Consider the following 25,544-nt stretch of genomic DNA (forward strand, 5'->3'; position numbering starts at 1 on the left):
CTAATTCCAGTTGGCTATTTTAAAGAGAGCCAGGGTACTAGCCGGAGTGGCAGGTTGGGTAGTTTGGCTGGAAGGACAGTTACGGGACAGGTGAGAGCAGATAACCAGGGGTCAAAGCAGGTGACTGGAGCAGGTGTCCAGGATGAGTCAGGACAGAGCAGGAGACTCGGGGAACAGATGTGAACTACTGATTAGAACTGGTGGAAAAGGTTGTTTACTGAAACTACAGGAAGTTAAACTTTAAAATGGAGAATTAAAGAATAAGAGAGCTGAACATACTGACATGCTGATTCTTTGAGGAGAAACTTGGAGTTCACTCATCTAACAAGCTGAATTTATGCAACTATGCTCTGAAAGCCTCATCTACATCTGACCTAATTTACAAGACAAAATTCTGGACTTAAAGCTGATGTGACAGTAGGATAGTAATACCTAAAACTACACGAGATTTTTTTTTTTTTTTTTTTTTTTTTGAGAAGGAGTTTCGCTCTTGTTACCCAGGCTGGAGTGCAATGGTGCGATCTCGGCTCACCGCAACCTCCGCCTCCCGGGTTCAGGCAATTCTCCTGCCTCAGCCTCCTGAGTAGCTGGGATTACAGGCACGCGCCACCATGCCCAGCTAATTTTTTGTATTTTTAGTAGAGACGGGGTTTCACCATGTTGACCAGGATGGTCTCGATCTCTTGACCTCGTGATCCACCCGCCTCGGCCTCCCAAAGTGCTGGGATTACAGGCTTGAGCCACCGCGCCCGGCCCGAGATTTTTTAAAATGTAACTTTTGGGGAACTTGGATGGAGGGGAGTGTGGTTAGTATGTTAAAATGGCATGAGTAATTGTAGTCATAGAGCAAACTGTGATTGCTAGCCAGCCTTCAAGATGACTCCCAGTGATTTTTTTCCTCCTTTATTCTCACTCTTGTGTATTGCCTCCTGTTGAATATGGGCTAGACTTAGTGACTTGACTAGCTCATAATAAACTGAAAAAGACAGAAGTGATGATGCATGATTTGGAGATTAATTTATAAAAGGTAGGGTGGCAACTCTTTCCCTCCAACCTGTGAAAGGAAAATAAATCTTGGGGCCCTACAATCACTAAGCTAAAAGAGAAGTCAAGCTGGGAACTGCTTAGGGCAAACCTGCCTTACATTCTATTCAAATTCACTCCTCTGCTTACTCATGCCATAAATGCATATCTGATTGCCTTCTTTGGAGAGGCTAGTCAGAAACTCAAAAGGGCCAGGTGTGGTAGCTCAGGCCTGTAATCCCAGGCCTAGGTGGGTGGATCATTTGAGGTCAGGAGTTCAAGACCAGCCTGGCCAACATGGTGAAACCCCATGTCTACTACAAATACAAAAATTAGCTGGGCATGGTGGTACACACCTGTAATGCCAGCTACTTGGGAGGCTGAGGCAGGAGAATTGCTTGAACCTGGGAGACAGAGGTAGCAGTGGGCTGAGATCATGCCGCTGCACTCCAGCCTGGGTGATGAAAAAAAGAAAGCAGCTCAAAAGAATGCACCCATTTGTCTCCTATCTACCCAAGGCCTGGAAGCCCCCGCCCGCCCCCTGCCACCTTTGAGTCGCCCTGCCTTTGCTTCCAGTTACCCCACCTTTCTGGACAAATCCAATGTTCATCTTACATATGTTGATTGATGTCTCATGTCTCCCTAAAATGTATAAAACCAAGCTGTGCCCTGGCCACCTTGGGCACGTGTCATCAGGACCTCCTGAGGCTGGGTCACGGTCACTCATCCTTGGGAAAATCAACTTTCTAAATTGACTGAGACATTTCTCAGATATTTGGGGTTCACAAACCACTTGCTCTGGGGAAAACCAGCTGCCTTGTTGTGAGCAGCTCTATGGAGAAGCCCACATAGCAAGGAGCTGAGACCAACAGCTAGGGAAAAACAGTCTCTTTCCAACAACCGCATGAGTAAGCCATCTTGGAAGTGGATGCTGCAGCCTCATTCCAACTCACATATGACTGCAGCCCCAGCTAACATTTTAACTGCAACCTCACATAAGATACTAAACTGAAACTACATAAGCTAATGCTATGGTCTGGATGCTTGTGTACCCAGATCCAAATTCATACGTTTAAATTCTACCCCGCAAGGTGATTGATATGGTTTGGATGTCCCGCCCAAAGCTCATGTTGACATGTAGTCCCCAGTGTTGGAGCTGGGGCCTGGTGGGAGGTGACTGGATCATGGGGACAGATTTCTCATGAATGGTTTAGCACCATCCCCTTTGTGCTGTTCCTGTGATGAGTGAGTTCTTCTGAGATCTAGTCATGTAAAGTGTGTGGCACCTTCTCCCACCTCCTGTTCCTGCTCTGGTCATGTGACATGCCTGCTCTCCCTTTGCCTTCTGCCGTGATTGTAAGTTTCCTGAGGCCTCCCCAGAAGCCAAGCAGATGCCAGCACCATGCTTCCTATACAGCCTGCAGAACCCTTAGCCAGTTAAGCCTTTTTTCTTCATAAGTTACCCAGTCTCAGTTATTTCTTTATAGCAATGTGAGAACAGCCTAACAGCGATGATATCAAGAGATGGGGTCTTTGGGAAGTCATTTGGTCATGGGGTCAGAGCCCTCATGAATGTAACTAGTACTCTTTTAAAGGATATAAGGCCAGCTGCAGTGGCTTATGCCTCTACTCCCAACACTGGGAGGCAGAGACAGGAGAACTGTTTGAGGCCAGGAGTTTGAGACCAGCCTGGGCAACACTGTAAGAACCCCGTCTCTATAAAAAAAAAGAAATTTTTTAAGCTGGGTATGGTGGCACGTGTTCGTAGTCCCAGCTACTCGGGAGGTGGAGGCTGGAGGATCACTTGAGCTAAGGAATTTGAGGCAGTGAGCTACGCTCATTCACTGCACTTTAGCCTGAAGAAAAGAGAAAGACTTTGTCTATAAATACACAAAAGATGTAAAAGAGGGCCAGGTGATGTGTCTTCACACCTGTAATCCCAGCACTTTGGGAGGCCAAGGTGGGTGAATCACCTGAGGTCAGGAGTTTGAGACCAGCTTGGCCAACATGGTGAAACCCTGTCTCTACTAATAATACAAAAATTAGCTGGGCATGGGTGGTGGGTGCCTGCAACCCCAGCTACTCAGGAGGCTGAGGTAGGAGAATCGCTTGAATCTGTGAAGCAGAGGTTTCAGTGAGCAGAGATTGAGCCATTGCATTTCAGCCTGGGCGACAAGATTGAAACTCCGTCTCCAAAAGATAAAAAAAAAAAGATGTATAAGAGAGACCCCTTGCTCCCTCCATCATGTGAGGACACAGCAAGAAGGAACATTTATGAACCAAAATACTAGCCCTCACCAGACAGAATCTACCAGTACTTTGATCTTGAACTTCCCATCCCCCAGAACTGTGAGAAATAAATTTCTTTTATCAGCTACCCACCTTATGGTATTTTGTCACAGCAGTCCAAATGCACTAAGACAGATGATAAATGTTGTTTTAAGCTGCTAAATTTTGGGGTAACTTGTTATGCAGTAATAAACCATTGAAGGAATATGCTACCACTGATTCATCTTATTTATTTATTCTCCTGCTGATGAACATTTGGGTGCTTTTAACTTTGGGGCTATTGTAATAAAGCTGCTGTGAATATTCTTGCATGTGTACTTTTATAAACAATCGCACTCAAGCTCTCTTGAGTGTATACCAAGGCATCAATTTGCTAGAACATAGGGTTGGTGTATGTCTAATCTTGGTAGATACTGCCAAATAGTTTTCTAAAATTGTTGTAACAACTTACATTCCCATTATTATGGGCTGAATATATGTGTCCCCCAAGATTTTGATATTGAAGCCCTCAACCCCAGTTGGCTGTACTTGGAGTAAAGAAGTAAGCAAGGTTAAACAAGGTCATAGGGTTGGATATGGGCCCATAGCTTCATGTTCTTATAAGAAAAGACACAAGAGAGCCCTCCTTTCTGTACCTCCCAACACTGCATGCACAAAGAAGAGATCCTGTAAGGACTGCAGCAAGAAGGTGACTGTCCGCAGTTCAGGAAAAGGGCCCTCACCTCCAGAAACCAAATTTGTTGGCATCTTAATTATGGACTTCTGGCCTCCAGAACTGTGAGAAGATAAATGTCTGTGTTTAAGCCACCCAGCCTATGGTGTTTAGTTATGGTGTCCAGAGTAGACTAAGACATCCATCAAGAATGTGTTCCAGTTGTTCAGCATCTTCCCCAATGCTTGGTATTGTCAGCACTTTAAATTTTAGTCATTCTAGTGCTTCCTCATTGTGGTTTTAATTTGCATTTCCCTGCTGAATTGTGACGTTGAACACATTTTCACATACTTATTGGCCATTTGGATATTCTCTTTTGTTAAATGCCAGCTTTTGTCTTTTGTCCATTTTAAAAGGTTTTTTCTTGTTGATCTCTAGGAGTTCTCAATATATTCTGCATGTGAGTCCTTTGCCAGATATAGCTATTGAAAATATCCTTTTTTCAGTGTCTTGCTCTTTCTCTCTTAATGTTCTTTTGATGAACGTCTGCTAGAACATTGGTGGTTGCAAAAGTGGTTCACACACATCATCTTACAAATGCCTCTTCCCACTGACAGACATTCAGGCTGGGGCCATTGGTCTTTATGAGACTGGAAAACTGAAGCTCTGATTTATGGCACTTGTGCAAGAAGGGTCCCCCCTCTACACACGCTCATATTACTACTAGTGTGGCACTGGGTGACTAAGCCTTGCAATAGACTTCTTCTATTCCACAAAAGCATTAGGTTGGTGATCAAAATATATTGATGATCAAAGCCACATTTACTAGGCCCCTGCTGACTTTCAGGTCCTGTGTGTGGTAGGTACATAAAGGTGACCAAGTCCAGAACCCATCCCCAAACAGCCTCCAGTCTGGCAGAGGCACTTATGTACTAGAGAATTCCCCTCTCTAAAGCATCCCCTAAGGCTTTGCTTGACGCTAGGCTGATAGGAAGGGCGGAGGGCAGAACTGAAACAGAAGTGGCCCTTTACCTTGAGAAGCTTACAGACTGTTGAAGAGAGCCTAAAAACCACAGGCCAGAGCCACCCAAGGCAGAGAGAGAGAAATTCCCCCGCCCCCCGAGAAAAAAAGCATGAGCCAGGGGTGGGGAGAACAAGGGACGTGCTCTGTTCTGGAACAGCGAGCAGAGACTGTGGACAGACATTGCTTTGGGCTCAAATCACGACTTTTGGCCTGATTTTTAACTCTCTTATAGGTTCGTTGTGAGGGCCAAGCGAATTTCATATAAATTATTCCAAGCTTGTGCATGTTTAGATAGCAAGGGCTGTGAACGCCAGCCAGTCTTATTCAAATAGAGGGATGGGGGGGGTCACTTTTACTTAAAAAAATTATAAAAGTAAAAGCCCTCTGAAGGGAGGCTTCCGAGGAAGTCGCGAACAAACCTGCCGCCAGCGATCTAATTTTTAGAGAAGAAAGCGAAGCGGAGCACTGGGAAGCAGCTGGTGAAGAGGGCGCTCCCGCCCGCTACCTGGTCCTGCGTCAGGCGTGACCGTAAAGTGGCCCGGCCCTGTCGTGAAAGGGCCGCAAACAGGCGGAGAGCGAGTTGCGGCTGCTTCTCCATTTTGTTGGCCGCTGCGCTGTGTCCATCCACGGCGTTTCTTCCCACAGAGCTCTGAGGGGAAAGGCTTACAATTAAAAGGAAGAAAAAAATTAAAGATAATTCGGGAGTACTACGGACAAAGCGTGTGGGTCGCTTAGACTCCAGCAGTAACTCCAGATCTGCAGTCCCCGGGGGGGTCCGGTAAGGAGAACGTCACTACAGCGGTCTTAAAGAAGCGGCAGGAGGAGATGCGGCCCCTGGACGTCGACGAGGTGGAAGCGCCGGAGGAGGTGGAGGTGCTGGAGCCCGAGGAGGATTTCGAGCAGTTCCTGCTCCCGGTCATCAACGAGATGCGCGAGGACATCGCGTCCCTGATACGCGAGCACGGGCGGGCGTACCTGCGCACCAGGAGCAAGCTGTGGGAGATGGACAACATGCTCATCCAGATCAAAACGCAGGTGGAGGCCTCGGAGGAGAGCGCCCTCAACCAGGTGCAGCGCCCCAGTGGCGAAGCCGACGAGAGAGTGTCGGAGTTGTGCGAGAAGGCCGAGGAGAAGGCCAAGGAGATCGCGAAGATGGCACAGATGCTGGTCGAGCTCGTCTGGCGAATAGAGAGAAGTGAGTCTTCTTGAAGGAGGAGGTCGGTGGTAAGGTCCGAAACTAGCGGGAGCTTGGATGGGACTCAGTAGTCGCCCTAAGCATGGTGTGAAGCCGCGCCCTGTCAAAAGTTATATCCTAGACCTGCACCCCCCGTTTTATTGCATCAAAAATTGAGCATTGGGAACGAAGTTGGCGTCAAGAGGAAAGAATGCGTGCTGGTTTTGTTAGGTGTTAGTATACTGTTTTTTTATGGCCTCTCCCTCCCACACTGATAGAGAAAAATAAAAGTAACTTCGGGTTTGTGAAACATGAAAGTCAATTCTAATAGGTCGGTCGCCAGTAGACTTGTCTAGGCATTAAGGGAGTTTGGGGAAAGCCAAAGAAAACCTAGGCCGTAGAGCAAAATGGAACGCAGGGTGAGAACGCAGGGAAAGAGAAAGAAAGAGTAAAGCCAGAGGACATTACCTCAAATTTCCAGATTGTTCTATGAGGCAGGTATGTCAGAAGACCCTGTCTCAAAGAAGTGGGATTCTTCTGAGTGGTTAACATCAGGGTATGGAACTTTTCATGGTAAATTTCTCTCAATTGTGCTTTAGGTTCACAGTTGAGCACTATAGTCAACTGGTAAGGATGAACTGACACTGAGGAAACAGCCTGTCATCTTCTCTGTTTTGTTTCTGTATATTTTTCACCCCCATGTAATAGTCTCCCTTATGGTCAGTGATTGATAACCTCGATATAGGTTTACATCATCAAATGTATTTGGTTCTGGAAGGATAACTTTCGTGGGAGAAATCCTGTTGTAAGAGAAACGGGGCTCAATCAAAAGTTGTTTTTGCGGTCACGTTTATTCTTGTTACTTTGCTGTGCTTTTGAAATGTGGGCATGGCCTTGTATTTTGCTGTTACCTTTGTGACCTGATTGTTTTTTGGAACACGTCAAGACTTGGGATCAGAATCTTCCAACTTTAGAGGTGCAGTGGAAGGCACTGCACTACTTGGTTGAGCCTCGTGAGGAATGTATTAATGAGACTGCTTTGCATAAAGCTGGGAAGACCGAGAAGACAGTTGGAGATGGAAGTGGTTTTGTACATATTTTGGAACTTTCGTTCCTCTGTGAGACGAAAGAGGAGAGCTATGTTTGGTGGCACATTGTCTGATGTATATTGTGTAATCTGTCAGGTAAGTTGATTTAGACGACATAGCTGACCTTACATGACAAGGCAGTGAGTATGGACTGTTGTAATACCCTCACACGTTACAGGGCCTTCAGAGAATGGCACTGAAGAGACAGTCTACAAAGAGCTTTGAGAGACTGGAGAAAGGAAAAGACATTCTCAGGGCCTGGAAAGTCTCTTCCAGTTCATCAGGACAGTAGACCTGTCAGATTGGAGGTCAAAGTCAATCATATAACAAGTGTTAATTTGCCTTGAAAAACAAAGACCTCAAAAGCCTTTTTTAAGAAATAAATTTTTCATTCACATGACCGAAGCCCCTCCTGTGTGGTGTTAACAAAAGAATCATAAATAAATTTTTTTGAAATGGTTGTTCTTCATTGTCATCAAATGGGGTTGAACTGCTTGTAGTTAAAGGCTCTTGGTAAGCCTTTAACTGAGGGAGAATTATCTCTGGAAGATGCTATGGAGATGAGCTGACAGAACACCCAGTTCTGAAGAGAAAACCTTTTGGCCATCCTCTGGGTCCAGTCCCTACTTTTCAGCAGCAGACGTGTGTTTAGTCACCCAGTGGGAATGTGACTTGCTTCGTATCCTACCTGTAAAGGTAAGAGATGGATGGGGCGAAGGTGTGGGACAGAAACGGAAACAAGGAACTGCGGATAGAGCGTGGGTGTCTTGTGGGAGCCCTGAGGAGGGAGTCACCTCTGCATGGGGGAGTGTGCAAATTCAGAGCAGGTGACTTAGTGGGCCTGAAAAGTAGAAATGAGTGAAGGCATATGAGGCACAGGGATCACAGTGAGCAGAAGCCTTTCGAGTTGCAGCACTGGGGAGATGGCCAGTGAGCTGAAGTTAAGGAGTGTGGAGGGGTTGTGGGAGAGAGTGAAGTCGGCAGGCAGGGCTAAGAGGTCTTTGTTAAGGACTTAATTCATCTTCATAAGCCTGTACTTCAGTGATGTTTCTTCACCCTGCGATGTTTTCTCACAGAGTGCTAATGGATGCTCAGAGCCATAGCGTTGGCATGGTGCAATTTCCAGAATTACTAAATCTAATTCATAAAATAAATACATGTTTTGGATTAATGTGTAAAATAGGCATTTTAAAAATCAAGTACCTGAGCACAGAAAAGTCACAGAAGCCGTTTCTAGCTTTGTTGTGATACCTAAGATCCTTGCTCATGTGCCTGCCAGTCTGGGTTCTTCAGTAAAAACAAGTACAGCTGGGGAGCCATAATTTTTGATAATGAGGGGAATGGCTGTCACATCTGTAGTTTAGAAAGATTACTCCAGGCTGGATATGGTTTGAGTGTAGGCTAGAAGGTAGGGGCTGGGCTGGTGCACAAGTGGAGCTGGGAAGTGAGGGCCGGAACTGGGGCAGAATGGAAAGACCAGCTAGGCTTTTCTGGAGCCAAGACTTGTTGTCTTTCTGTATCAGTCAACTAGACTAAACTGCTGTTAACAGTTCACCCCAAAGCCTTAGTGGCTTGCAACACGCAATAATTTTTTTTCTTATTCATGTTGATGTGTTAATACATAGTAGCTGGGTTGTTCCATATTTTCTAAACTCCAGCAGCTGCTCTTTGGGATATTGTGGATCTTGATTGAGAAAGCTGTTATTTACAGTTACTTGATGGATTTGAAAACATGCTTTGGGGGTGAAAAAGCTGAGTTCTATACGTACACACTCACACACACACATACTATATATGTGCTATGTACTTACACATGTGTGCATATATACTACGCATATGTATGTTTTTCCCCTCGAATTAACTGACCATAGATTAGATTCATCCATACGGTTGCATTTCATCTCTTTAGTACCCTAGGGATTTTTTTTTCTAAGCTGCCTCCGAGTTTAGACCCTAAAGAGTGTTCTGAACCATTTTTGAGCCTTGGCTCTTAGGCAGAGCATTGTAGTGATGGGCTAATTGTCTTAACCCATGCTGTGATGAAAAAATAGAAACCTAGAGAGTTTTGTCTTTATTTCCTGTTTAACTTACACATTTCCCCTTAATTGAATGATGTATCAGTGGAGTTGTAACAACTTCGAAGTCATCTAGAAAATTTGGGTTGGTTTCTGTTAGTAGCTCTGAAAATCACTGGTCTGTCATGTGTGAGCCAGTCATGCCTAAACTCCCTTTGCTCTAAAATCTGAAATTCTATATCTTCTTGCAAAAGACTGGGCAAATTCTTTAAGCTTCACTTGCATTGGCTGGCTGGTGATGGCTGAGATTTCAATAATGTTTTGTTTGATTACTTCATCCCAGAGTTTTGTTTTTTTCTGAAAATATTTTGAATGTCCAATATCCGTATGGCTCACTATGCCACTTTTCTAGTTTCTGCTCAGACATTGCAATACCAGAGAGGTCTTTCCATGCCACTCTTTAAAATAGCACTGCCATCCCCGATTACTCTCTGTCTTCCTTTATTTTTCTTTTTACTACCTGATGTGTGATTATTTTCTGTGTATTTATTTATTTTTTATTTTTTCTCAGCAGAGGACTTTATTGATGGTCACCTGTGGCATAGGTTGAAGGAGCCAGAGTGCTATTTGTGCTGGAGGGACCACGAGCCCCAGCCACACCCTCTTGCTTACACAGGCTTCCCACCTAGAAGCGCAGCCAGAAGATGCCGCTACGGTTCCGGTTGTAGTCTGTGAGCTGCTCCATGGGGCCATATCCAGCCACTGCTGGGCACTGGTCATAGAAGTACTTGGAGCAGATCTCACGCACCACACTGGCATCTACCTCCACAATTCAGCTTTCCCATTCAGCCAGGGGAATGCGGTGGCCGTAGGTCAGGAGGCTGCGTCTGATGTTCTCACACACGGGAGTAGTGCCGTCTAGCTGAGATACCAGGGCATTTCTGAGGATGTTTTTGCCCCGAGCCACCGCACTCTCCATGGTACTGGTACACAGGCGCATCCACTGGCCTTGCAGCACATAGATCAAGTCACCGATTTTCATTCGGTCACAAAGTGTGCACCCAGCAAGCCCGTCTCTGCATAGCAGATGTTGAAAGTCTGGAAACTCTGGCACAGCTTTTTGGCCACACTGATTGAAGCCAGTGGGCTGGACAGGTGCTCGCCACCACCATAAGTGCGGTCATAGTGGCTGATAATGGCATTGGCCACTTGCAAGGCCACATTGTCTGGGCTGGCCCAGCCAGGACCCTCTACTGCAATGGCCACATGGGCCAAAGGTAGAGTGTCATCATGGTGGTGGATCTCACTGCCAGTGAAGCGGCATGGAGTAAAAGTGGGCACAGCATCCTCTGGGTACTGCCAAGAGATGTCACCGAGGTGCTTCTGGGCAAGGTCTAACAGCAGCTGGTGCTCCACTCCTCCCGCCACTGCCAGTACCATTTGAGGGGCCCTGTAATGCCTGCAGAGGTACTCAGTCAAGTCTGCACGGGACAGCTTCCTGACATTCTCACTGGTCCCCTCCACAGCCTGGGCTAGAGATGTGCCCTGGAATGCTGTGGCATGCAGGTAGTCAAAGACCATGTCTCGCACAGAGGCATCATTCTCCGGCATCTCCCGCAGGATCGCATCACGTTCCTTCTCGATCTGTGAGTTCCAGACTACACTTCTGCACAGTGTCACCCAGGATCTCCCCAACTTTTGGCAGATCCTTGGACAGCGCTTTGATGTAGTAAGCTGTGTGCTCTCAGGTGCTGTAGGCATTAAGATGGGCCCCTATGCTCTCCACCTCCTTCTCCCGGGCACTGCCAGGCCGATTCTTTGTTCCCTTGAAAGCCAGATGCTCCACAAAGTAGCCTGGCCTGTTGTTCTTCTCAGTCTCAAAACGGCTGCCAACATCAATCCACACTCCCACCGTGCAAGTGGGCTGGGAGGACTGCTCCGAGGCCACACGCAGGCCGTTGTTGAGTTTGCTAACCCGTGTCTCCGGCACAAACGAGCGCCTGAGAGAAGGTTGCCGTCCTCCGCAAGGCTGGCGTCCGCAGCAGGGCCGGCGAGCGGCTGGTGCAGCAGCACTTGTGCCCGGGTGCTAGCGGCCTGGCAGACTACGGATGCCGCCATTTTCCAGCTCGTCGGCCCTAAACTCTGTGTATTTATGTTTCTTTCCACTACTTGATGTATGTGTTTTCTGACTTCTCTCTGTAGAATGTCTGTGCCCTTGAGGGCATAGACTTTATTCACTGCTGAAATCTTAGCACTTAGACCAGTGACTCACTGACACCTGGTTGGTACTTAATACTCATTGAATGAATAAGTGCCAATTAAGTATATAAATTAACTTAACTGTGTCTGCTACCAATGCAGATAACTCAGGTGAATTTTCTGAGCCAGAACCTTCAGTGTCATTCTTGACACGCCCTCAGCAATCCCCTCATCATCCCTTCTAGCACTAGCATATTGGTTCTGCCTAGAATACACCTTGGATTCACCTACCTTCCTTTCTGCTCCAAGCCACTAGTGTGACAGCCTACTAGCTGGCCTTCCAGCTTTCAAGGTGTTTTTTTGAGACAAAGTCTCACTCTGTCGCCCAGTGGAGTGCAGTGGTATGATCTCGGCTCACTGCAACCTCCGCCTCCCTGGTTCAAGTGATTCTGCTGCCTCAGCTTCCTGAGTAGCTGAGACTACAGGCGTGTGCCAATACACCCGACTAGTTTTTTATTTTTAGTAGAGATGGGGTTTGAATATGTTGGCCAGGCTGGTCTTGAACTCCAGACCTCAGGTGATCCGACTGCCTCAGCCTCCCAGAGTGCTGGGATTACAGGTGTGAGCCACCACGCCCGGCCCCAGCTTTCACTTTTATTCCAATCCTCCTCCTTCACAAATCAGCTAGAGTGAATTAGGTTCTGTCAATTCCCTGCTTGAAACTTGTAAAAAAAATGTTGTTTTTCCACAGATGTTTTTACTTTTTCATGAATATTAACTCAGCTCCTACTATACACCAGGCACTGTTCCAGGTGCTGAGAGATACAGCACTGAGCAGACAGTCCAAAAGTTCTGCCCTCTGAGGTTCATTCTAGTGGTGGAGAAACACAGTGAGCAAGGTAAATCATGTAAGTGCTAAGAATATTCCTGCATTCAGCATAGGTGGTACAATATATTCAAGAATTTCTGCCATCTCCAGAGCTGTCTCGTCCTAGTTTTCCTCAGTCACCCTAAATTTAAATGCCCTCCCTGGTCCTCTCCCAAATTTTCAACTTTAGAATGTTCCAGCCTTCCTGCCCACTGACTTGTCTTCCACCTCTTTGCAAACTTCCTCTAATGCTTATCTCTGCCAAGGTCTCCCAGTCTCTACAGCCTCCATGTGCAACTCCCCCCAAACACTGCCCACGTTCTGGGTGAAGCCACAAAGAATGTGGATACTGAGGTACACTCGGCTGCAGTTTGCTAGGCAGTTGCAGTTTCTTTAAACTGTGCCTGTGTCATACTTGCATTCCGTCAGTTCTCATTATATGCAGTAGTTATATAAAGTCACCATAAACACTGAATTAGCAAATACTATAATACTTCACTACCCCTAAGGAAGACAGAGGATTAGGTTCCCACTAGCCCCTGGCTGCATTTTTCATCAACTGATCAATACGTAACCTTAACCTTGCGTTTCTGTTTAAAGACACCTTAGTTACCATATATTATTGATTCGTTAATTTTGAACTCAAAGCCAGCATCACTGTAACTCATGCCTCAGTAAAGCATGTCTAACATATATTTTCTTAAGGCACATCGCAGCCACCTTATGCTTAGGCACACTAGACAGTGCTTCAGTATGAGACTTGAGAGTCATTTTAAACAGCAAAATAACCAACCTGAAGTACCAAAATGAGAACAATGTGGCACTGAGTAGACCGTAGAAAGGACACTTGTTTACAGCATGAGAGCTGAAACAGGAAGGCGGCGTCACCTCGTTTTCCCCCCAACTGGGAGTGTGAATGTCAGATGACTCAAATTTTTTGCTGCCCTCCACATGTCTGCACATGATTAGGAAAGTGCCAAAAGTACTGATTTTGGGGTTACATAAGAATTTTAGAAAGTGGATAAATTTGCAAATACTACGTTACAAATAATGAAGATTAACAGTGTACATACACACAGAATGATGTAGGTGTCCTGGTTGGTGAGTGGGAAGCCATGGTGCCCAGATCAGGGCTCGGCGCTCAAGAAGGGTAGAGAAGGCATCCCCATGGCAGGAAGGAGGGGCTCAGAGCCTGGTATGGGGGTCAGAGTCCTCTGAGCAGGGTGAAGAGGGCATCCATGTGTGTATGGTTTCCCTTTTTTTTTTTTTTTTCCTTCTTTTTTTTGGCAGTGGATGGTCTCCAGTGTGGACAGACCAAATTTTAGCAGTGTGAGCAGGACATCCATATGGAGGTGGGTTTGGGGGAAGGGAAATCTAGCCTGGGAAATCAGAGCCCAGGTAGGGTGAGGAGGGAGTTCCCGAGGGGGCATTCTGGGGCATGAGAGCTCAGTTGGGATGGATAGAGTGTGCACACATGTGGAGAGCTGGTGCAGCTTGAGCAAGGGGAGATGGGCATCCTTAGAGGCCAGTCCTTCATGTGACTCAGCCTGAGAGGCAAGGAGGGTGTATGTGTTGGGGGCAGACTGGTATGGGGTTCAGAACCTGAGCAGGGAAAAGGTTTCTGCAGGAGACCAGGCACCAGCAGAGGGGGAGAAATAAGAAAACTAGAATAGACCCAATCGTATTGTGTTGAAAATGGAAGTCTCTGTGTGATCTTATGGTTGCACTCACACACACACACACACACATACTTTTTTTTTTTTTTTTGAGACAGAGTCTTGATCTTGTTGCCCAAGGTGGAGTGCAGTGTCATGATCTTGGCTCACTGCAACCTCCGCCTCCCAGGTTCAAATGATTCTCCTGCCTCAGCCTCCTAAGTAGCTGGGACTACAAGAACACACCACCATGCCCAGCTGATTTTTGTATTTTTGGTAGAGACAGGGTTTCACCATTTGGCCAGGATGGTCTCAATACCTTGACCTCGTGATCCACCTACCTCGGCCTCCCAAAGTGCTGGGATTACAGGCGTGAGCCACCGCACCCAGCTACACTCTTTAGATATCTGTAAGATATAGAACTATAAGTATGTGTAGCTATCTAAAGTTATGTATATACTTACAAATATGCCCTACTTTCCATTAAGAGAGGCTGTGAGCAGTGATACTTCAGTAACAGTGAGCACACCTAGCTTCCAGATCTTGGCTTCTAAATAGCATTTTCCACTAAAAGAAACTAGGGCTGCTTGGAGAAATGGCCAGTTCCAGAGCTAGGGCCAGCAAAGTGCAAGATATGTCCTGAACATCTTGCGATGACAGAAGGCAAGGATGTGTTCAGAGAATGTTGGGAACATATCAGAGGGTAATAGAAGCCAGCTGAAATGGGCTCCCATTGATCAGATCAGTGACAATTTGAGCATCAGAACAAATAATGCTAGTAACAAGTACAACCCACTGAATAATATGGCGAACCAGGAGTTCACAAATAAATATGAATACATGAAAAAATCAAATGCTTGATGAGGAACAGAATATATACATAGTTCCAAAATTCGTCTCTAAAAATATTTATTAAAAAGCGGCCAGGCATGGTGGCTCAGCCTGTATTCCTAGCACTTTGGGAGGCCGAGGCAGATAGATCACTTAAGGTCAGGAGTTGGAGACCAGCCTGGCCAACATAGTGAAACCCCATCTCTACTAAAAATACAAAAATTAGCCGGGCATGGTGGCGCGTGCCTGTAATCCCAGCTACTCAGGAGGCTGAGGCAGGAGAATTGCTTGAACCCGGGAAGTGGAGGTTGCAGTGAGCCAAGATTACACCATTGCACTCCAGCCTGAGTGACAGAGACTCACTCTCAAAAAAAAAAAAAAAGTATTATTAAAAAGTGAACAAAATAACTCTGTAGTGGAGAAGCCTTTGATTTGACCGGTGGGAGCCCATTCAAGCTGGCTGCTGTGTCTTTGACATATTCCAGTTACTCTTTGACCGCACCCTGGCTTTGTGTCACAGCCAGATAGATGCTCTGGATACATCTTGTGCTTTCCTTGTCCCGGTTCTGGTATTGGCTGTTTCTTCAAGCACCATCTGAAGTGATCAAAGTAAACACGATCAGCAATGGAACAAATGAAAACTTCGCACCGTCTGATACGATGCAGTGAGTAGAACCCCGCATCACTTCCAAGAGAATTCTTGCCAAAGATACGTGAGCTGGGCTGAATCATAAGGAAACATCAGACAAATTTCAACTGAAGGAAATTCTACATAATGGAAGCCTGTGATCTTCAAAAGTGTCAAAGTCATAAAAGTCTGGGAAAGACTGAGGAATTGTACCTGATTAAAGAAGACCAAGGAGATTTGTCAACGAAATGCAAAAAATGTTTTTATTTTTGCTGTAAAAGTCATTTTTTTGTTTTATAAAAGACATTATTAGAACAACTGGCAAACTTGAATGAGGGTTTAAGATTTGATGGTAGTGATGTATTGGTGTTAATTTTCTAACTTCGATGGTAGCATTGTGGTTATATAGAGAATCTTCTTGTGTGAGGAGTTACACACTAATGCATTCAGGGGTGGTGCATCAGCTTAATTCTTTTTTTTGAGAGGGAGTTTTGCTCCTGTTGCCCAGGCTGGAGTGCAATGCCATCATCTTGGCTCACTGCAACCTCTGCCTCCCCAGTTCAAGTGATTCTCCTGCCTCAGCCTCCTGAGTAGCTGGGATTATAGGCGCCTGCCACCACGCCCAGCTAATGTTTTGTATTTTTAGTAGAGACGGGGTTTCACTATGTTGCTCAGGCTAGTCTTGAACTCCTGACTTCAGGCTATCCACCTGCCTCAGCCTCCTAAAGTGCTGGAATTACAGGCGTGAGCCACCACACGCCGCTGCGTATTCTTAAATAATTCAGAAAAATAGTTCCTTGTACTATACTTCTGACTTTTCCATAAGTTTGTTGTTTCTGTAAGTTTCCAATTTTAATTCAGAATTGTTGGCCAGGCCCGGTGGCTCACACCTGTAATCCCAGCTCTTTGGGAGGCTGAGGCGGGTGGATCGCCTGAGTTCAGGAATTTGAGACCACCCTGGGCAACATGGTGAAACCCCGTCTCTACTAAATTTAAAAAAATTAGTGAGGTGTGTTGGCACCGGCCTGTAGTCCCAGCTTACTCGGGAGGCTGAGGCAGGAGAATTGCTTAAACCCGGGAGGAGGGGTTGCAGTGAGCTGAGATTGAGCCACTGCACTCCAGCGAAGGCTAGAGTGAGACTCCGTCTCAAAAAAAATAAAAAAAAATTGTGCTTGTCTAGCAGTTAGTCAGGCGGGGCAATCCCAGCACCCAAACATCTGACTTTCCGGAGGGGTGGAAATGTAACCGAGTTTAGCCCCAGGAGCAATTCTGCAAAGCAGCCGCAGGTGGCGCTGGCGAGAGCCCAACAGCTGGAAGAGCCTCAGGCGGCCGCCGCTCCTACCGGAAAGCATCGCAAATGTGCATTGGTTTCCACGCGTGGCAGTGGAGAGACACTTGGCTAAATACGTTGTTTAAAAAAATTATAGGCCGGGCGCGGTGGCTCACGCCTGTAATCCCAGCACTTTGGGAGGCTGGATCACCTGAGGTCCGGAGTTTGAGACCAGCCTGGCTAACATGGAGAAACCCATTTCTACCAAAAAATACCAAAAGAAAAGAAAAGAAAAGAAAAAATTAGCTGGGTGTGGTGGTGCGCACCCGTAGCCTCAGCTACTCGGGAGGCTGAGGCAGGAGAATGGCTTGAACCCGGGAGGCAGAGGTTGCGGTGAGCCGAGATGGCGCCATTGTACTCCAGCCTGGGCAACAAGAGCGAAACTCCGTCTCAAAAAATTAGAGGCTGGGCGTGGTGGCTCACGCCTGTAATCCCAACACTTTGGGAGGCCGAGGCGGGCGGACCACCCGAGGCCAGGAGTTTGAGACCAGTCTGGCCAATATGGTGAAACCCCATCTCTACTAAAAATACAAAAATTAGCCAGGCATGGTGGTGCTGTAATTCCAGCTACTTGGCAGGCTGAGGCAGGAGAATCGCTTGAACCCGGAAGGCAAGGTTGCAGTGAGTCAAGATCGTGCCACTGCTCTCTAGCCTGGGTGACAGATCGAGACTCGGTCTCAAAAAACTAATAATAAAAAACAAATAAATAAAAATTCTGGCGGCAACCCAGCTGTTCATCAACGGATGAATTAGCAAGATGAATTAGCAATTAGCAAGTTTGGTGCACACACATAGTGGACTGTTAGCCTTACAAAGGAAGGAATTCTGACACATGCCACAGCACTGATGAACGTTGATGACACGATGCTGAGTGAAATAAGCCTGTCACAAAAGGACACATCCTGTGTGATTGCAGTCACATGACGTTCCTAGAATCAAATTCATAGAAAGCAGACTAGTCGGGGCCAGTGGCCAGAAGAGGAGATGGAGAAGGGAGTGTTTAGTGGGGATAGAGTTTTGGTTCTGCAAGATGGCAAGGGTTCAGGAGATTGGCTGCACAGCAGTGAGTGTACTTAACGCTGCTCAACTGTACACTTGGAAATGGTTAGGACGGTAAATTTTATGTTGATCCAGTAATCTTGGGTAAAAAATGAAATTTGATTTTGAGAAATTATCTGAGCTTAAGACAAAGCTTTGGCCAGGCACAGTGGCTCATGCCTGTAATCCCAACACTTTTGAGGCTAAGGCAAGAGTGTTACTTGAAGCCAGGAGTTTGAGACCAACCTGGGAAACATAGTAAGATGCCCCCTTACAAAAAAATCCCCAAAGACAAAGCTTTATACATGAAAATATTGCAGCATACTTTCTAAAAACAAAAATAGGAACATACATTCCACAAAAATATGAAGAACAATATCTTTTTTTTTTTTTTTTTTGAGGTGGAGTCTCGCCCTGTTGTCCAGGCTGGAGTGCAATGGCATGCTCTCGGCTCACCTCCACCTCCACCTCCTGGGTTCAAGTGATTCTCCTGCCTCAGCCTTCCAAGTAGCTTCCAGTACCTGGGATTACAGGTGCATGCCACCACACCTGGCTAATTTTTGTATTTTTAAGTAGAGACAAGGTTTTACCTTGTTGGTCCGGCTGGTCTTGAACCCCTGACCTCATGATCCGCCTCCCAAAGTGGTAGGATTACAAGCATGAGCCACTGCACCTGGCTGAAGAACAATATCTTTAACAATGAGCAAACGATGGTGCCCTCATTCCAATAAATTCCCTGCAACCATTAAAAAGTACTGTTTAAGGGCTGGGTGCATTGGTTCACACCTGTAATCCCAACACTTTGGGAAGTTTGAGGTGAGAGGATCGCTTGAGCTCAGGAATACCAGATCAGCCTAGGCTACAGAGTGAAATCCCTGTCTTTGCAAAAAATTTTTTTAAAAAATTAGCTTGGTCTGGTGGCGCACCCCTGTAGTCCCAGCTACTCAGGAGACTGAGGTGGGAAGATCACTTGAGCCCAGGAGATCAAGGTTATAGTGAGCTGTGATCGTGCCACTGCACTCCAGACTGGGCAACAGTGAGACCCTGTCTCAAAAACAAAACAAAACAAGCAAACAAAGCTACTGTTTGGACCTGGCTTTTGCTTCTGCGAAGCTGGTATAAACTCCAGAGAAGTGACTGTGGACTTTATCTCCAGGAACAAGAATCTGCATCCTGCTCAGAAGACCCTGAACAGAACTAGAAGATGCAACACAATGGGAGGCTGGTCCCTTGGAGCAGGGAATTAGATTCCAAGCAAGACGTAATCTCTCATTTGGAGGAGGGCAAGAAGCTAGGATGAGATGAAAGATTGAGGAGGGATGGGCCCTGTTGTCTTCATAAGGAGAGGTCAGGAAGTACCAAGACCCATTAGAGATAACCCGGGAAGGACACCTGGAGGAAGTGGCACGCTATTTTCCTGCTCCAGTAGTCTGGGTTCTTAGTCACAAAGCACAGAAATCCAGCCTTGGTGATTGATTTACAAAAGACTTCTCTCCTTTAAGAGCCCTGGAGGATGAGGGTCATAGCTGCTTAGCCAGAAACCTCTCATACGGCGCTGCTGCAAAACCCATAAGAGGCTTACAGTCCCTGCCTGTTTGTGTCAATTGTCTGATTCCAAGCTGGGATAAGAATAGAGTCTGGGAGAGACAGCCCAGGTCAGGTGCCTGCACCCCAGCTATGGGAGAGGTTAGGAAGTGAGGGCTCTGCTTCCCCCCAACACTGATAAGCTGGGTGATTTGTCATTTACAGGACGGTAGCTAATTTGGTCAACAGCAAGAAAAAAGAAAAATAGTCTGGGCCAGTGGTTCATGCCTGTCATATCTACAGCCATAGATTTGGGAGGCTGAGGTGGGAGGATCATTTGAGCCCAGGAGTTCGAGACCAGCCTTAGCGATATAGCAAAACTCCGTCTCTACAAAAAATTAGCCAGCCTTGCTGGTGTGTGGTTCCAGCTACTTGGGAGGCTGAGACGGGAAGATCACTTGAGTCCAGGAGTTCGAGATTGCAATGAGCATGATAGCACCACTGCATTCCAGACTGGGTGACAGGGCAGACCCTGTCTCAAAGGAAAAAGAGAAAAAGGTTTCCATTCCGGCAGTCCACCCTCGTTTCCCCCATTATTAACTTGACTTCTTCCCCATTATTAGGTTTTACTTTATTTAAATGTGTGTACCTGATCCCATCTAACCTAACACAACTCTCTCTAGCCAAAACATTTGCAATCTGCGATCCCCTCCCCAAAGAGGGATACACCAAAGCCTCATATCATTGTGCCCACCTCCAAGTTCAGGATATTTTGGTGACAGATATTCTCTAGTGAAAATGTCTTCAAACATAGGAAGAGGCTTTTTTTTTTGAGATGGAGTTTTGCTCTTGTTGCCCAGGCTGGAGTGCAATGGTGGTGATCTTGGCTCACCACCTCCTGGGTTCAAGCGATTCTCCTGCCTCAGCCTCCTGAGTAGCTGGGATTACAGGCATGGGCCACCACGCCCAGCTACTGTTTTGTGTTTTTAGTAGAGATGGGGTTTCACCATGTTGGCCAGGCTGGTCTTGAACTCCTGACTTCAGGTGATCCGCCCACCTCAGCCTCCCAAAATGCTGGGATTACACATGCGAGCCACTGTGCCCGGCTAGGAAGAGGCTTTAAATGCTGGGTATTCAAAAAAGATGGGAGTCCTAAAACCAGATACAGTTTCCTACTATCAGCCAAGACCTCAGTGGAGGCACTTTGGTTGCTTCCAGAGTTAGGTCATAAAACAACACGGGTGATGTGAGCAGTGGTTCACTGATGGTTCTGATGCTCTCTTGTCATTCATTTTTTCTCCATTACAGTGTTTCCTGGTCTTTGTGGCAAAAATAGTGTTGTATCATTAAAAGTATGTAATTGGCTGGGTGTGGTGGCTCACGCCTGTAATCCCAGCACTTTGGGAGGCCGAGGTGGGCAGATCACCTGAGATCAGGAGTTTGAGACCAGCCTGGCCAACATGATAAAACCTCATCTCTACTGAAAATACAAAAATTAGCTGGGCGTGGTGGCATGCACCTGTAATCCCAGGTACTTGGGAAGCTGAGGCAGGAGAATCACTTGAACCCAGGAGATGGAGCTTGCAGTGAGCCGAGATTGCACCATTGCCCTCCAGCCTGGGTGACAAGAGTGAGACTCTGGCTCAAAAATAAATAAATAAATAAATAAATAAATAAAGTACGTTACTTGAAAAAACATGCTGTTTGGAGAGACGAGGGGCCCAGGTTCAGTGAGTGGCTGCTGACTGACTGAATCACTAGGCAGATGAATGCATGGATGTGCATACCTGAGCCTCCCTCAGGTCCGCGACATGGTGGCATTCACACGACCGAGGTGGGACTGTGTCTCAGTGGGCACTCAGAAGATGGCCAACAAATGGATTCTTATCAACTGCCCTGTCTTCTTCATCTGTCTCACCACTCTAGGCAGGCATCGAGTAATGAAATGACAAACTTAATTAGTGAATTCTGTTTTGTGGGGAGAAGACACTGAGGTTTTAAGGAAGTAGCCAGTTTCTCTGAGAACAGGATCATTTTATGAGCATTTATTAATCAGAGGGACACAAGCAGGCTCCGCTGAGGGGAGTAATTGCCAACAAATGCTTTTGGGAAGCCTGGGACCATGCCTCTGCCAGGAAGCTGCATCTCCAGGGCATCATTTGAGTCCTGCCTTTTCAAAGTACTTGTGACAGGCAGACGTGATTGCAGCCACGAACACGATGAACTCGCTGAAGTCCACCTGGGCATCTCCGTTGGCATCCAGGTCCCTGAGGAGTTTATCCACAGCATCCTTGTCCCTTCCACTCTAGAGGAGAGAGAGGCCCAAGGTCAGCGGCGACAGCGTCTGTGCAGGGCCTCAGCCTCCAGCAAGCACTGCTGCTGGGCAGGAGGAGGGCACCCGCATCTGTGCCACCTTTGCTGTCATGCAGGGCCAGGGCCAGCTGTGCATACCAGACACATGGCATTCCTGGCCTTGAGAAGTTGTGAGCTGCCTTGACCGATCTGGCATGACATGAACTAACTTGTGATGCTTTTAGACCAAATTTGAATTGCGTTGTGCTATGCGGGAGGGGGTTTTGTTTTGAATTTTTGCAGGGGTTTGTCTTTGGATTTGTAATGTGCTTTACAGTGATGGTTGTTCTCAGGAAATGCGTCCACTCTCTGCTCTATTTTTTTGTGCACTGCTAACTCCATGGGCATCCGATCTTGTGCTGACACTGAACTAGCTGCTTACACAAACACGAACTCCTCACAACCCCCAGGCAAGGCAGAGGCATTGCCCTGTTATGGATGGAGATGATAGGTCCCAGAGGGCCCAAGGGACCTGCCCCGAGGTCACACAGGGAGACAGGGAAAGCCAGGGGTGAGCCCCACGTGTGGAGCGAGCACAGAGGCCCTCTATTCTTCTCTGCTTGGGCACCCTGGCTTGGGGTCCCAGCCTCTCAGGTCTTCTTTGAGAAGGCCAGGCCAGCAGGGCTCTCTGAGAGCCTGCCCATTTGATGGCAAAGCGTCCTCACTATGGGACCAAGTGGGGCCAGGATGCAGATCTGCACAGCAGCAGCAGGGGGTGCTGACGACCCAGCCCTGGGCCAGAGAGCCGTGTGTCCAGGTCTGAGCAAGACACAGCTGTGTACGTGAGGACCTTCACGACAGCATGGTTTGTAATCGAAAAAGCAAGGCAGGGAAGTACAAATTCAGTAGCAAACAAACAGTGGTATGGCCACGTCACAATACCCTGCAGCCATTTCAAGTGATGTTTACGAAGTCTGTAGCCAGTCACCTTGTCCGACTGTGCGGGCGCTGGGCTGGGCCTGGAGCAGATAGAGCCACAAGGCTGGCCCAGCCCTACCCGCAGGTGGACATTGTTCTTGGACTCCAGCTCTGCTGGGCTTCAGCAAAGGGCTGAGACGAGCACCCAGGGCCTCCCCTAGGTAATTGTAATGTGACACAGGTTTGAGGATCCCCGGCTCAGACGTTGCTTCTCAAAGTGTGTTCCCAGGACACCTGCACCTGCCCCTCCCCACACCCCAGTGTCTTGGATCAAAGTCCTGGGTTCAGTTCTAAAACCTTGATCATTATCAGAGCACCCCGAGCCCCGTGCCAGAGTTCCCAGCCTGGGGCTGAGGTGTTCAATGAACATCAGAGTTTGGGAATCGATGTTGTAAGTTAAGTTCAAAAAGAAATTAAATTGCATATAAACCCCACTCACATGGGGAAAAGGCTAAAAGGGAGAGGAAGCGTCTGTATTCCAGGAGGGATTTCTTCCCTCCGTACTTACCTGTTTTTACATTTTCTACCACAAACAGAACTTTATTTTTAAAAGATATCTTTACAGCATTTACATTTAGAAAATACTAGGCCAGGCATTGGGGCTCATGCCTATAATCACAGCACTTTGAGATGCCAAGGTGGATGCATTGCTTGAGCCCAGGAGTTCGAGACCAGCCTGGGCAACATGGTGAGATCTCGTCTCTAGAAAAAATACAAAAATTAACTGGGCATGGTGACATGCACCTGTAGTCCCAGCTGCTCGGGAGGCTGAGGTGGGAGGATCACCTGAGCCCAGGAAGGTCAAGGCTGCAGCAAGCTGTGATCCTGCCACTGCACTCCAGCCTGGGTGACAGAGTGATACCTCAACTCAAAAACAAACAAAACAAACAAAAAACAATGTTCTGAAGTGCTTTGTGTCTTTGAAGCTCTCATTTTCGATTATCAGCATCCATGTGGGTCAGCCTCTTAGAGGGCAGGTAGGCAGAGTCTGGTGGGGCCCGAAGGGGAGGGTAAGGAAGGAAGAAAGTGGGGGAGTGAGAAAGAAGTAGAGGATGGGGGTCAAAGAGAAGAGGCGGAGACGGAGAGGGGAGGGCCTCTGTTTGGCCCGGCCGGAGGCTGCCCTGGGCGGTGGAAGGAAGCTGGTCCCAGCCTCCCTGAGGGGCCTTCTGTGAGGCTCAGGCCAGTGGCTCCTCCCTGGCAGGGAGCCCGAGGGAGGCCCCCAGCTCTGTGCAGACAGGCGCCAGGATGGAGCCTCCTCCTGTCCTTCCTGCCGCTCCCACTAATACCCGGCAACACGGGGCCTGGGAATGGGAGCAGGGAAGGTGGCAAGTGGGAGGTGGGGCTGGGGCGTAGCCAGCAGCCTTGGAGGACTTGGCCTCAGGGACAGCCCTGGATTGCATTCCTCCCCCGCCTCCACCACAGGTTTGAGTCCCACTCTTCCACCAGGCCTGTTACTAATACACTGGAGTCAACTCCATGTTTCAAGGATCAAGCTGACCACACCCTCTCCCTGCTCAGATGCTCCGGTGTCCCCCGCCTTGATGCCAAGGTGGATTGGTTCCTTGGCTGGGCATCTAGGGTCCTTCAGGATCTGCCCCCTTTGCCGCCGACCCCATTGCAGCTGTCTGCCCTCTGCCTGCCATGCCTTCCGCTTCCCCCCAGCCCCCACTGAGTCCTGCGCTGCCCACCTGGGCTCACCTGCAGGAAGCCGGGGAGCTCCTTCTCCATCAGCGCCTTGAGCTCCACCTTGGTCAGGGTCTGCGTGCTGCCCTCGCTGCTCGAATAGCGGGAAAAGACATCTATGATCATGCCCATGGCTGTCTCCAGTTCCGTCATGGTGCCAGGTTCAGACCCACCTTCCTTCCAGGGGCTGGCAGGGCTGAGAAATGTCCCCCTGGTGGCCTCTTGGTGCTTTATAAGGCGGCCTCATATTGACACAGAGGGTGGGACAGCGGGGCTGGAACATTCAGGCAGGCCTGCCCCTCCGCATGCGTGTGCTTGGTTCTGATGAAATGCATCGCTGTGATGCCCTTTCTGGAACCCTTCCCCCAGCCATGACCCAGGGTGTGGGCCGCCTCCGGCATTTTACAGTGCTCCCCTGTGTCTTGAGGCCATCAGTGAGTCACAGTGGTGTCCTCCTTCCTGGCCCTCCCTCGGTAAGTGGGCACAGGGTGAGTGTGTGTGGAGTGAGTGGTGACCCTGTGGCCCTGTGTGTTGGTATCAGAGGGTGCTGGCACTCAGCCTGCAGGCACGAGGAGATGTCTGAGTGAATTCCTGCTGGGCATGTGTGTGAACCCGGTTCTGCTCCCGCCGCCCTTTCTCGGAATACCCTGTGTCCTTCAGCGGCTCAGTTTCCACCTCAGTCTCCTCACTCCTCCCTTGTGGAGCCGGACAGAAAGCTCCCCTTCATCCTCTGGGAGCTGGCTGAAAATCAGTGGGCGAAAGGCAGATTCAGAGGAGAAAAGCACCAGAGACGTATCTGATCGTAGCTTATGTGGCATGGCAGCCTTAGGATGAAGACCCAAGGATCTGGGGGAAACCGTCCATGGTTACAAACACGAACACAGCATGGAAATATGATCGCACACGAAAGTCAGGTCGACCCGTGCAGACCAGGAGGAGAGCCCGGCCCGGCCTGTCGGGACAGATTCCTCTGCGCCTCCCAGCAGCTTTCCTTCCTTCTAGGTGTGGCCAGGACCCTCTCTGGAATTGAGGTCTTGTGACCTGCAGTCAGATAAAGCAGCCCAGAGTGTTTCTTTACGGCTGGTTTCTATGCAGAAAGGGGAGGGGGTGGAGACTGGAGTCGTAGTTCTGGGTTTTATGGCTGGGTCTGGGGACAAGAGGTTCTGGTTTCTATGACCCATCTTGGGGAAGCCTCTCAGGGAGGAGGGGCTGGAGAAAGTTTTGCTTCTGAGGCATCCACGTTGGGGTGTTGT

The 25,544-nt window shown here is 48.0% G+C and overlaps 2 protein-coding genes and 1 pseudogene across 3 annotated transcripts; 1 reads left to right on the forward strand and 2 right to left on the reverse strand.

The window, feature by feature from the left end:
- Nucleotides 1–5,511: 5,511 nt before the first annotated feature.
- MRFAP1L1 (Morf4 family associated protein 1 like 1) lies at nucleotides 5,512–7,455 on the forward strand. The gene has a single exon (XM_032254137.1). The coding sequence runs from the start codon at nucleotides 5,814–5,816 to the stop codon at nucleotides 6,195–6,197; it is 384 nt and encodes a 127-aa protein (XP_032110028.1). The 5' UTR covers nucleotides 5,512–5,813; the 3' UTR covers nucleotides 6,198–7,455.
- A 2,445-nt stretch (nucleotides 7,456–9,900) lies between these two features.
- LOC116534045 lies at nucleotides 9,901–11,398 on the reverse strand (annotated as a pseudogene). Its single transcript, XR_004261565.1, has one exon. The product of XR_004261565.1 is annotated as a cytochrome b-c1 complex subunit 1, mitochondrial pseudogene (transcript).
- Nucleotides 11,399–21,357: 9,959 nt separating this feature from the next.
- S100P (S100 calcium binding protein P) lies at nucleotides 21,358–24,915 on the reverse strand. Its single transcript, XM_032254138.1, has 2 exons — nucleotides 24,307–24,915; nucleotides 21,358–21,643 (listed from the first exon to the last, which is right to left on the reverse strand). The coding sequence occupies exons 1-2, from the start codon at nucleotides 24,442–24,444 to the stop codon at nucleotides 21,494–21,496; spliced, it is 288 nt and encodes a 95-aa protein (XP_032110029.1). The 5' UTR covers nucleotides 24,445–24,915; the 3' UTR covers nucleotides 21,358–21,493.
- Nucleotides 24,916–25,544: the final 629 nt, after the last annotated feature.

Source organism: Sapajus apella, unplaced genomic scaffold (genome assembly GCF_009761245.1).
Source record: "Sapajus apella isolate SASKATOON/1434 unplaced genomic scaffold, GSC_monkey_1.0 scaffold85, whole genome shotgun sequence".
In the NCBI taxonomy this organism is placed as follows: Eukaryota; Metazoa; Chordata; class Mammalia; order Primates; family Cebidae; genus Sapajus; species Sapajus apella.

Bases quoted from the DNA above. Each gene is read 5' to 3' on its own strand.
- MRFAP1L1 (XM_032254137.1), top strand. From the start codon at position 5,814: ATGCGGCCCCTGGACGTCGACGAGGTGGAAGCGCCGGAGGAGGTGGAG.
- S100P (XM_032254138.1), bottom strand. From the start codon at position 24,444: ATGACGGAACTGGAGACAGCCATGGGCATGATCATAGATGTCTTTTCC. The intron at 21,644-24,306 runs GTGAGCCCAGGT...TCTCTCCTCTAG, and splicing joins AGCTCCCCGGCTTCCTGCAG to AGTGGAAGGGACAAGGATGC.